The following is a 13,526-nucleotide window of genomic DNA, read 5'->3' as shown; positions in this document are numbered from 1 at the left end:
CAAGGAGCACAGGCAGCGTGGAGCTGGTGGTGAGCAGGCGCACGGCCACGTCCAGAAGGCTCTCCAGGCTGCGCCACAGTCCCACTGCCACCACCCCCGAGCCAGGTTCCAGCCCAGACCTGAAGGAGCACTAGCATCTCAGAAAGCCTCTAGGGAGACCAAGAGCCCCCTTGCACTCTAGAGCCAGGGAGTCAACCAACGTCCAGGACGCTCATCAAATAAGTAATGGTTTGATGCAATGAGTGTACGTCAGTCGGGACTTACTCTCATGCGTCTTTGGGGAGGAAGTCTTACTCCACCCACAAGTGTCATTTGTAAAAGGAATCAGAGGGTGGGAGGCAGGCAGCAAAGCCCTGTATCTTGGGGTGCTGGTAGCAGGGTCGCCCCAGACACTGGGGATCAGGTTGAGCTGTGTAGGACACGATGCTCCCCCATCTGCAGGCCTCCAGGTCTGCAAAGCCAGGAGACCCTATTGTCCTCAGGCCTGCTCTGAACAAGGAGGCCTGGCCCAACGTGTCGGAACCGTGGTTCCTGCGAGGAGTTCACTGGGCCTGGAGCAGACACTCTTCCCTCAAAGGTGCCACTGACTGAGATGAAACACACTCAGGGCGAAGCAGGCTGGGAAGGCAAGGCAGGCAGCAGCTCATGCCTAGGAGGCGTGACCCCAAATGCCAGAGACAGGAGCTGCCCACCTCGGGGGGAGCATGCCCCTTCGTGGTGGGGCGAGAGGCAGAGCAGCGGCCACAAGACAATACCCAGACGCTGATAAACAGCTGCACCTGGCCTCTGACTAAAGTCACCACAACCCAAACCCCAAATGGAAGCAGCCTCAACACGCTGCTTTTAGAAATGTGGGGAGTTTTAAAAAAGTCTGCCAAGCCCGATGAGAGTCCACCGGCAAATCAACCAATGCAGAGAGTAGCTTGAGCGTGCATTTCATAGGTGAGCGCCGTCTGAGAAATGATTACAATGTTGAACCCGGCTTTCCTCTGCAGTAAGTGGGGGCCTGAGTGTGGGCAGTTCTACAGACCCAATCCCCAAGTGACAGCGCGCATCCCAGGGAGGGGCCACTGCTCCAAACTTCTCTTTGAACCATTTATCTCATGGACATTTATCCTTTGCAAACTAAGTCTATGAAGCTGCAACTTGACCATTCTCCCCCTTCCTTTTCTGATCCTTTACCTCAGGACCATGTTGCTTCAGCCTCTTCCTTTATACTAGAGTTTTAAGTCATGTCTGGTTGACTATTGTATATTTACATACCTAATGTAATTATCACTAATCACATAATTACTGGAAATGTACATAATTGCCTGATCCAAACATATAATTATAATGTATAGCAACATTATGAATCCCATTTTTAAGGTCTACATTTTGGGGCTATTTAAAGATATTTATTAGAACTGATTGTGGACCAACACAGGCGGCCAGTTTTGACGCGGCTTCTTGCTCAGGTGCTTCCAAGTGCTTTATAAAACAATAATTCTACAATGCCTTTTCTTAAGACAGGTCGAACAAAAAGCATACAAATGAAAGATAAAACGACTCTGGTCCGAGCCTACAGGTGAGGCTTTTCCTGTGGGGAAATACAGGTCAATCCTTCTGCTCTGTGGGCCCCAAAGGGCATGAGCCAGGCAACGAGAGGCTCCCAGTCCTCCCTGCTGAGGGCTCTCACCTGGCCCAGACGCCCTCACCGCTTCTGCCACTTCTATAAGACCGAGAAGCTCTTAAACAGTATTTTTGCTCCTTGGACACCCTGGGATCATGAATGAACATCCCTGGGGAAATGGTCCACGGAGACGTGCTTTAATAACAGCAAGCTCATCCAATGAAGAAGAGAATGGCACAGGTGATAGAGTTGGCCCCCACTTCACCCCTATAGTATTTTCTCTCTGCCTTTTCTTCTGCTCCTCACAGACAAGATTGATCTAGATCAAGATCTCCAAGATGTTTAACTATGTGTTTGGCAGACACCAGATGACCTTTGTCTCCTTCCCCACGTCCACCCAACCAACCCGTCCATCTTCCTCACTGCCTTTTATTCCGTTTTCATGAGAGCATCCCAGAGGTGAAACAGAAGTGTTAGTAAGTCGTGTCTGACTTTTGTGACCCTGTGGACTATAGCTCACCAGGCTCCTCTGTTGATGGAATTCTCCAGGCAAGAATACTGGAGTGGGTTGCCATTCCCTTCTCCAGGGGATCTTCCCGACCCAGGGCTTGAACCTGGGTCTCCTGCATTGCAGGGAGATTCTTTACCAATTGAGCCACCAGGGAAGCTAATTCAGAGGTAAGGAATGTTGAATTTGATTGTTTATTTAATAGGAGATCTCTAACATTTCTTTTTCTTCTGTAGAGGAAAGGAGAAGTCTTCTCCTGAATTATGTAATGAAGGGGACTTAGCTCAGCTGATATAATCCTCAGGACCATTTTTCCACATGTATAAGACATTTGAACAAAATGAAATAAAATGAAATATCTACTTTTCTCCAAATTACATTTTCAACAGCCACAGGAAAGGATGGTGTTTAGTGATTTATTGTACCATAACCCACAATAAGATGTTCTAACAAAAAGTCGTCAGCAAAGCCATTGAGGTATATTACAGTTCTATAAACCCAGGGCCCCAGAAAATGCTCTTCTGGGTTACTTCCGCCGCCATAAGAAAGGATGGCAAGCTCTCTTCTCTGGCCAACAAATACTTGGGGCAAATCAAACTGGTTCTGCCATGATGCCATTAGGTCCTAAAACACTCTGAATGGTGCCATTCACAAACACGATGTGTCAATTAAGCCAGTAAACTAAACAGAAAGGAAAATCCAGCCCTATTCCATACACCAGAAAGAGAGGACTGCAGTCTGCTCAAGTCTGTTCACAGACCCCGCTCCACACAATCGTTACACAACAGCACAGAGCAGGCATCGAGAAAGGGCAGAGAATAAATGACAAATATCGAAACAGAAGAATAGCTTTTTGGGAAAAAAAAAAACAAAACACAACACCTGGCTTTTAAGTCAGCTTGAAAAACTATTATTATTCTGTAATGGATTTTGATGGAGCCCCCAAGATGGGAGGAGAAGGGGACGACAGAGGATGAGATGGTTAGATGGCATCACTGACTCAATGGACATGAGTCTGAATTGGTGATGGACACGGAGGCCTGGCGTGCTGCAGTCCGTGAGGTCACAAAGAGCTGGACACGACTGAGCGACTGAACTGACCTGAACCCAAGACTTTGGGTGGTGAGACACAAAGCTGTACTCTGTACTTTGCTTAATCTCGAGCAGGAACATCCCCTCTGAGGCGCAAAGGTGCAGATTCTGGGTGCATGAAGATGGACAGACTAGATCCCACAGGGACTGTGGCTCAGGAGGAAGAGACCCCAAGGTCCGGCGTGAAAGGTTTGAGGGAGAAACGGACTGGGCTCTGGGAGGAAGAGAGAGAATGTGGGAAAAGTATGTTTGCAGGGGTGACTTCCCCCCCAGTCGGGCTCAGCTGGAGAAAAGGGGTTCACTGCGGAAAGTGGAGGGCTGGGAGGGACCCTTGAGGCCATCTGAAGGCTTGTCAGGCTTGGGGTTGGCAGCAGGTTGGAGGGAAGAATTGGAAGGAATGTGTGTTCCCAGAGACCAAGTGAGAAAACAACGTTCCTACAAGCCCACAGCAGAGGAGGGCAGCTTCACACTTTAAATCATAAAACAATGAGAGATACTGCAAGTCCTCAGGGGTAGGGTGGGGGCAGTGGAAAGGAGAGAATCTTTGCTGGGCTTGCTGGACTTCCAAGGAGAACATTCTTGATCGGTTAGTTCAGGTTTCTAGAACAGAGCCTGGTGAGAATCCAAAGCCAGGGACGGAGATGTGTGAGGCTGTCAGGAGGAAAAAATGACAGAATCCCCGGGGCTGATCGGAGGGCAAGGCCACATGCAGAACAGCAGATGGCCTGGGTGCCCGAGCTGCTCACTGACTGCCCTGTAGCTCGCCAGCACCACCTGGGAAACGGGGACCCCCAGTCCCTGACCTTTAGAGGCACTGCAACAGCTTATAAATGCACGGAGCACCAACGAAGCATCTTTAAACAGCTCTTAAACTTCATGGGACACCAAATGAATGTGTGGGTTCATGGATTATAAATTGCACCTGGGTAACTTCTCGCCAAGCATCTACCTTGACAGTGGATAGTGAAAAATTAAACAAACCATTGCAACTGTCTCCTCTCGTGCTGCAGTCCAGGGGGTCGCAAACAGTCAGAATGAAGGAATGAACTGTCTCAGGAACACTGTTCATGAATAAAGGAGATCCTGGAATTTGTTATAAAAAAAGGAAGGTTGGGGACTGGTGAACTATGACTGAGAAAGAGGTTTTGAAAGAAACTTTAATGGTTTTTTTTGCTGCCACTGACTGCCCTGAGCACAGAAAGGAAAGGCCACTGGCGCTTTGATCCCATTCTGGTCTCTGATGTGGTGTCTCGAGTTAAGCACTGGGGCTCAAGGGGTGCAATCAGCCCGCAGACATTCCTGATAACCAACCTTAGGAAGCTGATCCACCGGGGCTTTCTGGAATGGGGACTCGGTACCAAAAATGAAGGACCGAAGTAAAACTTTAAGATCCCCCAAACAATCACGTGAACCTAGACGGTGAGACACTGTACAGACCTATTGGCTTGGGTTCTGCAATGATGTCAATGTTTCTGAAAGTCAAAGGCCAGGGAATTATTTTTGACTAAGGAGACATGACCACTAAATGCCACACTTATGCTCCTTGATTGATTTCTGCACAGAGGCAAACAAGCCAGCTAGAATAGACGCGTGGGGGAGACATGAGCACGCCACCTAGGTCAGATAAGGGTGCAGTGACCTCCAGCTCCCTGGGGGTGATGGTGGTGGAGTGTTTATGTAGGAAAGGAGACGATCGTACCTGCCGCCAAAGGTACTTAAGAATAAACGGGTGCATCTGCAGCTGCCTTTCAGGTAGTTCTAGAAAAGTCCATCCATCCATCCTCCATTCATTCACTCTCTCTCACACACACCCATCTCCATCTATGTACCTCGGCATACAAGGAAGCAAGTGGTAACGAATGTTAGTGACTGGTGAATATAGTTGAAGGGAATCATCAATGTTCATCGCACTGGAACCATCTTTCTGTAGGTTTGAAAAATTATATCTAAAAATATCCCTAATTCCCCAAACCTCCTTATCCCCAGGGATGTGGAGGACAGTGGGTGCTCTTCAGTTCTTTTAGGTGGGAGCCATCACGGGGCAGAGTCTCAGAGCACAACATGACTTTTAAGGCCTCCACACCACCAGCTTGAGCCACATCTACAAGCGATTCCACGTGGACAGCTTGTGGGAGGCATATTCCCGGGCCCGAGTCAGCCGGCCAACTATTGCGCTAGCATGTCTGGGGGCTGCTGAGCCCACCCTGCCCAGGGGCTCCCCTCCACGGCCCCTGAGAGAAACACACAGCCAGCAGCATGGACACGGGCCGGCAAGGGACACTTCAAGCATAGCCCAGGCCTACGCCCGAGACTTCTCACCACTCCCTCGAGGAGAGGATGGTCCTTAACCCACATTTTAGAGTTCTGTCCCTTGTTTCCGTAAGATTTGAATTGTTTAATTTCCTTTCATGACCAGAACAACTTCCAGAACATTTTCAAAGATAACCAGGGACATGAATGTATCATGAGGGGCTACGCTGGGCTCTAGGTATTTGCAGTGGCAACTGTTTCTGTTTGAAGCGGAGAAAGTCCAGAAACTTCAGAAAGTAGGTTATCTTTCACATGCAAAATGATCCTGGGGCCACAGACCCCCCCAGCTGCCCTCCTTGAGCCACCCCGGCCCCCATCAGCCTACTCGAAGGGCAGGCCAGGTCACCCCCAAAGACACGGCAGACAGGTGCCTGGGACTGCGGGTGGGGACGGGACAGCAGCCTGGCGAGGAGACCGGGCCCGGGAGCCCAGGGCCAGCCTGCACGTTCTCTGCTTAAAAACCGCCAACCACGCTGGCTCTTACCTTCGCAAATTCTGTCCAATCGCTGTCGCTTGACTTTGTGCTTATCCACAAGGGCCATTCTTTATCGAACTTTGCACCTCTCTGATTCAAAAGGCAAAGCAGTCCTCTAAGAACTTAGGGGCCCTCGCAGGAGTCTGCGGGCATTACGCCACTACGCGCCCTGAAAGAGGAGAAAAGAAGCCTTACTCTCTGGACACCCTGGGGGCAAGGACAACCAGTCACTCAGGCTTGGCTGCCACTTGCGACAAGGGGGCCTGCCCTGGGGGACCTGTTCTCCTCCAAGGCTGGAGACAGGGTCTGCTCCCTGTCCCTGGGACAGTCTCCTGCCTCCGAGGGAAACAGGAGAACAAGACAAAAGGTCATCGGTTCCTGAAAGCGGCCCGCAGCGCACCAGCAGCTCTTGCTGCTGACGGCCAACGCCAGTCACCAGCCAGCCTGGGCCGGGATACCTCGGCCTCCAGTGCCAGAAACCAAGCGACAGCCAGCGGCACCGCCCTGTAACCTCTGGAAGCTGCAACGGGACAGAGGCAGGGACCAGCCCGGACTGCCTGGGAGCCCACCCCAGCGTCCGGAGGGACGCAGGCACCCAGCTGCGGCTGCTCTCCCACCGCCATCCCCCAGGCGGTTTCCGAAACTGCCCTTTGGCCGCTACTCAGCACCTTTCAAACCCTTCCCCCAGTGCCCAAGGAGGGGGCAGGAATGCATGCCCCACCTAACCAAGGCTTGCCCAATTCCACCTTCCAAAGCCTTGCTGGCTCCCAAGGGGGCCACCGCCGGGGCCCAGAGCCTGTGGTTGTCCCACTCCCGTGGTTTCAAGCCTGTGAGGCACAGGAGGAGGGGTCTCCGATTGGGCTGGGGTATCTGGGCCACTCCCGAGGTACTCCACTGCCCAGTTTGTGGAGGCCCTGACCTTCATCCCCTGCTTAGCCAACGTGCCAGCTGAGGCCATAAGTCATCATCTGCAACCTCCAAAGCCCTAGAGCTTCTGATGCACTGCTGTGGTTATCCTAACACCACCACCAACTGCAACACACACACATACACCCCACCCCACCCCCAGTTATCCAACAAATGAGGAGGGGGCAGGAGACAAACATGAGGCTCCAGGGTTAATAATGAGAATTTTTATGGGTGGTCATCAATTATGCAGAATGCTGGGAGTTACTTTATCAAAGGTCAGAAAATGCAGGTCTGACTATGAAAAGGTAGCTGACTTCCTGGAAGTTAATGGCTAATTTCTCAGCAATGAGGCTGAAAAGGCACCCTAAAGATTTATGGCAATAATTATGTGATTTTTAAAATAAGAACAAGGGGGGGAAAAAAAAAGCACAACTTCTAATCACATAAATAATTAAGGCAACATCCAAGAGATACTAAATCCTTTCCCAACCTGGGATGACCCTGTTGGACAAACAAGGAGATGAAGGTGGCCCTGAAGTGAGCCAGGGCATTGCTGGGAAGACCTGGGTCAACAGAGATGGAGTGGACAGATTTCTAAAATCCTCGAGACTCCCCTGGTGGGTGGTCCACTGGTTAATACTCAATACCTCCAATGCAGGGGGGAAAGGTTCAATTCCTGGTCAGGGAATTAAGGTCCCACATGCCATGAAGTCAAAAGAGTGGCTTCATTTTTGCTGCGCTTTGCATTTTATGCAAAGTGGGGAAGGTGGTTCCTTACTGGCCAACTTGAGACAGACAGACAGACAGACAGACAGACAGACGGAGGGCAGGAACTCTGGACAAGGGTTTGTGCCCGAGAGCGCCCCTCAGAGGCCAGCTGGCAACTTTCATCTACTTGCGTCCCGGGGTCTGATCAAGAGATGGCCCTTCCTTCCTTGGCTCCGGAGACAGACCCCATGTTAGCCGTGGCATCCAGGGGTGGGAGAATTAATTAGTTAATATTTGTGAAGTGCCGTGGAGATGAGAAATGACAGCATTATCATCCCAGGCAGGATGGGTTTCACACCCTCCTCCTCCTCCTCCAATTCCCTGAGTGAGGCATAATCATTCTTTTTGCTTTCCTTTGAATTTTAATTTGTATAATTAGATGGCTTCCTGAAAAATTGATAAGTAGAATCTCGATTATGCAATCAAAGGAAAGATCAGGCATCAGCTTACACAAAATGTGTGCATCCTAGTATTATTTAAAAAAAAGGGGGGGGGCAACTGACTTCTGTGTCTTGCTTGGGGTGGGGGGCGGGGGTGGGGTGGGGAGTGGGGACCAGCCCTTCCATGGGGTTCCCTCCAGGTCTAGCACCTCTCATGACTCAGGCTGGCCCTACTGATGGAGAGTCCAGTCGTGAGGCCACCAGGCTGAGGCTGGACACCATGGCAGTAACCACTGTTTCAGGTAGCCCCTACCCCTGCCCCCCAGGACATTCCTCCGCCCAGTATTTCTTCTGAAGCAAGGATGTATGCAATATGACATTTTCCACCTTCACCCTCCGAAGCAGCGAGATATTTACGAGGACTTAGTGAGCACAACCCTCTTCCTGATGACAGGGACAGGCCCTGCTCAGAACTGGGCTATAGGCAGTGGTCCCCAGCTGATGTCCCCTGCAACAATGCCAGCACCCCACCATGCATACCGGTCCTGGGCTCCCTCGACAGGGGCCCCAAGCGATGCAAGCCAACCTCTGCCTTTACCGTACGCCAGTCTAGGCTCCACGCATACATCACAAACTCTGGGCCACCGGGGTTATTAGTACTCTCACCAACTGACACCATCTGGTCAATATTTCACTACAAATAGATAAAGGTCCACATAGGGAAGAAAAACCAGAAGGAGGATGTATTACGTTGTCCCACTTTGAAATGATAAACCTTCGAACCATAGTGGTATGGGTGGGAAGAGAGTTCTAGAACCCGCTTGCAAAATGACTGTGAACGAGCCAGCTCCATGCTTGCACGACAGGGATGGTGTTGCAAAGAAGCTGTGAGGATCAGACGAGAACACACAGGAAAACAATTGGAGCCCAACGGCAGGCCTCTAAGAACAGCTCACAACTTCCTCTGCGAGAGACAGGCCTACTTGGACGTGGGCCGCCGTCACACTGGATCACCCGCCTCTTGCCGAGGCTGGAGATAAATCACAGTGAGACTTAAGAAAGGGCAAGAGGAAACTCAGGTCCTTTCACAAGTAGGAGGGGCACACTGCTCACAAGCCTTACAGGAAAAAACCCTGCCTCCTTCCCCAGCAAAGGGAAGAGATCTGCCTAAAGTCTCTTAGCCTGAGAAGAGGGGTATGATCGGGCGCTGAAAGGTTTGGGAATTCAACTTACTTTAGAAAGATGCTTGCATGAGAAAGCTACTTGGGGGAATTCCCTGGAGATCCACGGGTTAGGACTCTGTACTGTTACCACCGAGGGCTGAGGCTTGATCCCTGGCCAGGGAACTGCATAGTGCACACACCCCCCAAAATGTAGATAAATACATTGATTAAATAAGAAAAGAAAGCTACTTGGAGATTCTTGGAGATACTAGAAGGAAGCTACAGGCCCGGGTCTATGCAGGCTTCAAAGACAAACCTGAGAGTTAACAAAAGGGAGAAAAGAAAGGAAGGCATCACTTTACAAAGGCAAAACACGCAAAATTGAGACTGAGGAAAAGAAAAGGTTCCCCACTCACCCCTCCAGGACTAAAACCTGGGCAGATTAACTAAACCACAAGCAGCCCTGCTGGTCAGGACTGAACCACTATAATGACCAAGTCTAGCCATCACTTATTGGCATTCTCAACATCTCAAATAAGTTTCTAAGACCCCCTCAGTTTTTTCTTCCAGTTTCAAGCCTTCTTAAAGATCAGGCAGATGAAGGAACTTACAGAAAATAAACAATGTCCTCAATGATGTCTCTCAAAATGAAAATTCCTCTAAAACCAGTTAACGGTGATGCTGCTACTGCTAAGTCGCTTCAGTCGTGTCCGACTCTGTGCAGCCCCATAGACAGCAGCCCACCAGGCTCCCCCGTCCCTGGGATTCTCCAGGCAAGAACACTGGAGTGGTTTGCCATTTCCTTCTCCAATGCATGAAAGTGAAAAGTGAAAGTGAAGTCGCTCAGTCGTGTCCGACTCTTTGAGACCCCATGGACTGCAGCCTACCAGGCTCCTCAGTCCATGGGATTTTCCAGGCAAGAGTACTGGAGTGGGATGACATTGCCTTCTCCGTAATGGTAATGGAAGACTTCAATTCTGTTAAGAAAATCTATGTAAACATTATGTTAATGAAGACAGACCAAGCAGAAGAGATGCCTGCAGCCCCAGCAGCATTGGTTCCTGAGGTCTCTTGCCTTTCTGAGCCTGGGATCCCTAAAGCAATGGCACCACTCCTTGGGTCTCCTTTACCGTGGCCAACAAGGATAGGGTCATCTCACTAACTTGTGCATGACCAAGAAGTCAGCACCATCCAGGTAAAGGCAACACCAATGACCAAAAATCCCTCTGCTTCTTCATGTTGTACCAAATAAAGCCAAGGGCTTCAGGTTACCTTGGAAAAAACCTCTTCCAGAATCGTTAGAAGCCAAACAAACATCAACAGCAGGTGATAAGCTGGGTAGAATCCTTGGGGCTTTCTAGGTGGTGCTAGTGGTAGAGAATCTGCCTGCCAATTCAGGAGGAGTAAGAGACTCAGGTTCGATCCCTGGGTTGGGAAGATTCCCTGGAGGAGGGCACGGCAACCCACTCCAGTATTCTTGCCCGGAGAATCCCATGGACAGAGGAGCCTAGTGGGCTAAAGTCCACAGAATCACAAAGAGCTGGACATGACTGAAGCAACTTAGCATGCAAGAATCCTCATAACAGGTGGATGTGGGTTTTGTTTTGTCAACTATGCCTGAAGGACCAGTTAAAATCCAGATAGAACAAAAGAAACTTCCTACAGGAGCAAGAGCTGACTCACTGGAAAAGCCCCTGATGCCGGGAAAGATTGAAGGCAGGAGGAGAAGGGGACAACAGAGGACGAGATGGCTGGATGGCATCACCGACTGGGTGGATATGAGTTTGAGCAAGCTCCAGGAGTTGATGGACAGGGAGGCCTGGCGTGCTGCAGCCCGTGAGTTCTCAGAGTCGGACACAACTGAGCAACTGAACTGAACTAACAGGAGTGAGGAATCAGTGGGAAAAACACTGGCGTAGCCTTTGGGCAAATGGTTGACACAACAATTAATAACAAAAATGATTAAAACTGCACTTTATTCAACAAAATAATCTATGGCTAGACTCTAGAAAACAGTGGATATATGTATACATATAACTACTGATTCACTTTGCTGTGCATCTGAAACTAACACAACATTGTAAATTAACTATACTCCAATAAAAATTTAATAAATAAATGATTAAAAAAAAAAAAACCCAAAACACTGCACTTTAAGAAAGAAAAGGAAACTTCCGGGGAAGATCAGTTGCAGGAAATGAGTTTATTGAAGTTAATCTTATCCACATCCAGAAACTACTACTGCTCCCTGATTATTACTCAGTAGCTTTGGGGCATATTTGGGTTTTGAGGAAAGAGGGGAACGTATGCACTGAACGGCATGCAGGGACACTGACTCTCCATCCCCCCCACCCCCCAGGGGTATCCAAGCAAGACCCTTCAATACACACTGAGGCCTCATCTGGTTCCTGGAGTCTCCCACACTGCGCAAGTTAGTGTCAGCCGCTCATTCGTGTCTGACTCTCTGCAACTCCTTGGACTATGGCTACCCCCTCAGGCTCCTCTGTCCATGGGATTCTCCAGGCAAGAGTGCTGGAGTGGGTTGCCATGCTCTTCTCCAGGGGATCTTCCCTACCCAGGGATTGAACCTGGCTGTCCCTCATTGCAGATGGTTGCTTTAAGGTCTGAGCCACCAGGGAAGCCCAAGGTGGTTTATATTTCCCCAGGGAATGCAGGGCAGCCCAACCCCAGGGTGACAAGGTCACACCCCGGTCACATGCCCTCCATCTGATCCACGGGCCCCACCCTTGAGCCCCTGGGGCTGACGCAACACCAGTGTCCCAGAGAGAAGTGCAGATGACTCCAGAGCTGTGAGCACAGGGCCACCACCCTCTCCAACACCAGAGGCCAGGCAGGTTTCAGAATTCAGATGGGATTTTAAATGGGCAATCTGGTGCTTCTGCCGTGTTATCATGGACCCCGAAAACAGGCAGTAACATTTCTACGCTAGGACACAGGAACACGCTTACCCAACTGGATTAATATACAAGGATATCCCCTCAACAATTCAGGCCAGGTCAAAATCTGCCACTGAATGAGTTACAAAGAATTTCAGTCATGGGTTACAAAGAATTTAAATTTTCAGAGCTTTTTACAATTTGGATGTGAGGTTAAGGAACTGTGGGTTTATGATCCCCCCCAACCCCCATCTAAACTCCACCAAACCATTTTCTGGGGCTTTGAAGGAGAAAAACAAAGTCTATGATCTCTGTCAAGCGTGTGACAGCAGAGAAACACAGAAAGCGGCTCTTTCAGCAGGTGGAACGCCAGTGCGTCCTGTGAGGTTTGAGGCTGCCAACGTGAAAACCACGCTTCCGCTGAGACGACCTCCTTGGCCAGCAAATAACTTCTGAGCGCATCCTTTTGCCTGGTTTAGATTTAGAAAAGATTATCTCCTGGCGTTCAACATAAAACTCAAGAATTCTAAATATTTTCACTTGCTAAAAAGCTTTCATCAAGAACAGAGGACTGGAGCAAAAACAATTCATGATTTTCCTAATTGGTTGCTGTATTTGTGTCACGATGAAAATTAAGTGTTGGTGAAGAAAACAAGACTTCTGTGTTAAGAATTTTCACACATTTTTAAAGCACCTGAATGGACAAATATGCTCAAAATAAATATTATTCATTCTAATACTAGAGAATTCTTTAAAAAACAAAATGAAACTAAAAGGGTAAAGGCAAATAAGCAAACTTTCACCCAGATTAGGAAGTGTCAAATGACACCTTTTATTTCCATTGTGTTGAGACCGCAAGGGAATATTCCCGTCCCGACTTTCTAACCCCTTCCTCCTTTGGCAATTCTGATTGGTCGCTGAAGAGTCTGGTTGAGCAGGGTGAAGGGATGAGCACCCACAATTTCTCTGCGGACAGAGGAAGCCCCATCCTGACTGGAGGACTGATCCTTTTTCACATATTATATGCAAGAAATTATTGAAACAAGTTTATATCTGAGCGACTAAAAGTGAACAGAGGAAGAAGCAGCAACGTCGGAAAGTTTGGAAAGGTCACACGAAATGCCTGCACTGGAGCCTTGGCCATGGTGCGGCTTTTGGGGTGGCCCCTCTGTGCCCCGAAGATCACCTGAAGGTGATGCCTGTAGGCTATGAAAGGACTGGGCGCCCATGTGCACTTGCTGTGGTCCAGTGTGGAGTAAAACCATGGATAACTGACGTCCACTGGGGCTTGGACCCAGGGGGCCACCAGAACAGGAGCCACCTGGAGACAGCTAACGGGAGGTCATATGACAAACTCGCGCTAGACTTTAAAGACAGACTGTGGAAGGGAGCTGGGGTGTCAGGTGGGGAGT

General features: G+C 49.5%; 1 protein-coding gene across 3 annotated transcripts in view; it reads right to left on the bottom strand.

Moving 5' to 3' along the window:
• Positions 1–13,526, bottom strand: part of CTBP2 (C-terminal binding protein 2) — a 167,854-nt gene that overhangs the window by 42,211 nt on the left and 112,117 nt on the right. For 2 of the 3 annotated variants that reach the window (XM_018041152.1, XM_018041153.1), the window contains exon 3: positions 6,007–6,166. The exons of the other annotated variant lie outside the window; for it this stretch is intronic. In XM_018041152.1, the coding sequence (XP_017896641.1) occupies positions 6,007–6,064 (58 nt within the window). In that variant the 5' untranslated portion in view covers positions 6,065–6,166. The remainder of the gene's footprint in view (positions 1–6,006; positions 6,167–13,526) is intronic. 3 annotated transcript variants of the gene reach the window in all.

This window comes from Capra hircus, chromosome 26 (genome assembly GCF_001704415.2).
Source record: "Capra hircus breed San Clemente chromosome 26, ASM170441v1, whole genome shotgun sequence".
In the NCBI taxonomy this organism is placed as follows: Eukaryota; Metazoa; Chordata; class Mammalia; order Artiodactyla; family Bovidae; genus Capra; species Capra hircus.
The sequence above is the reverse complement of the archived record's forward strand: the minus strand, read 5'-3'. Positions and strand labels throughout refer to the sequence as shown.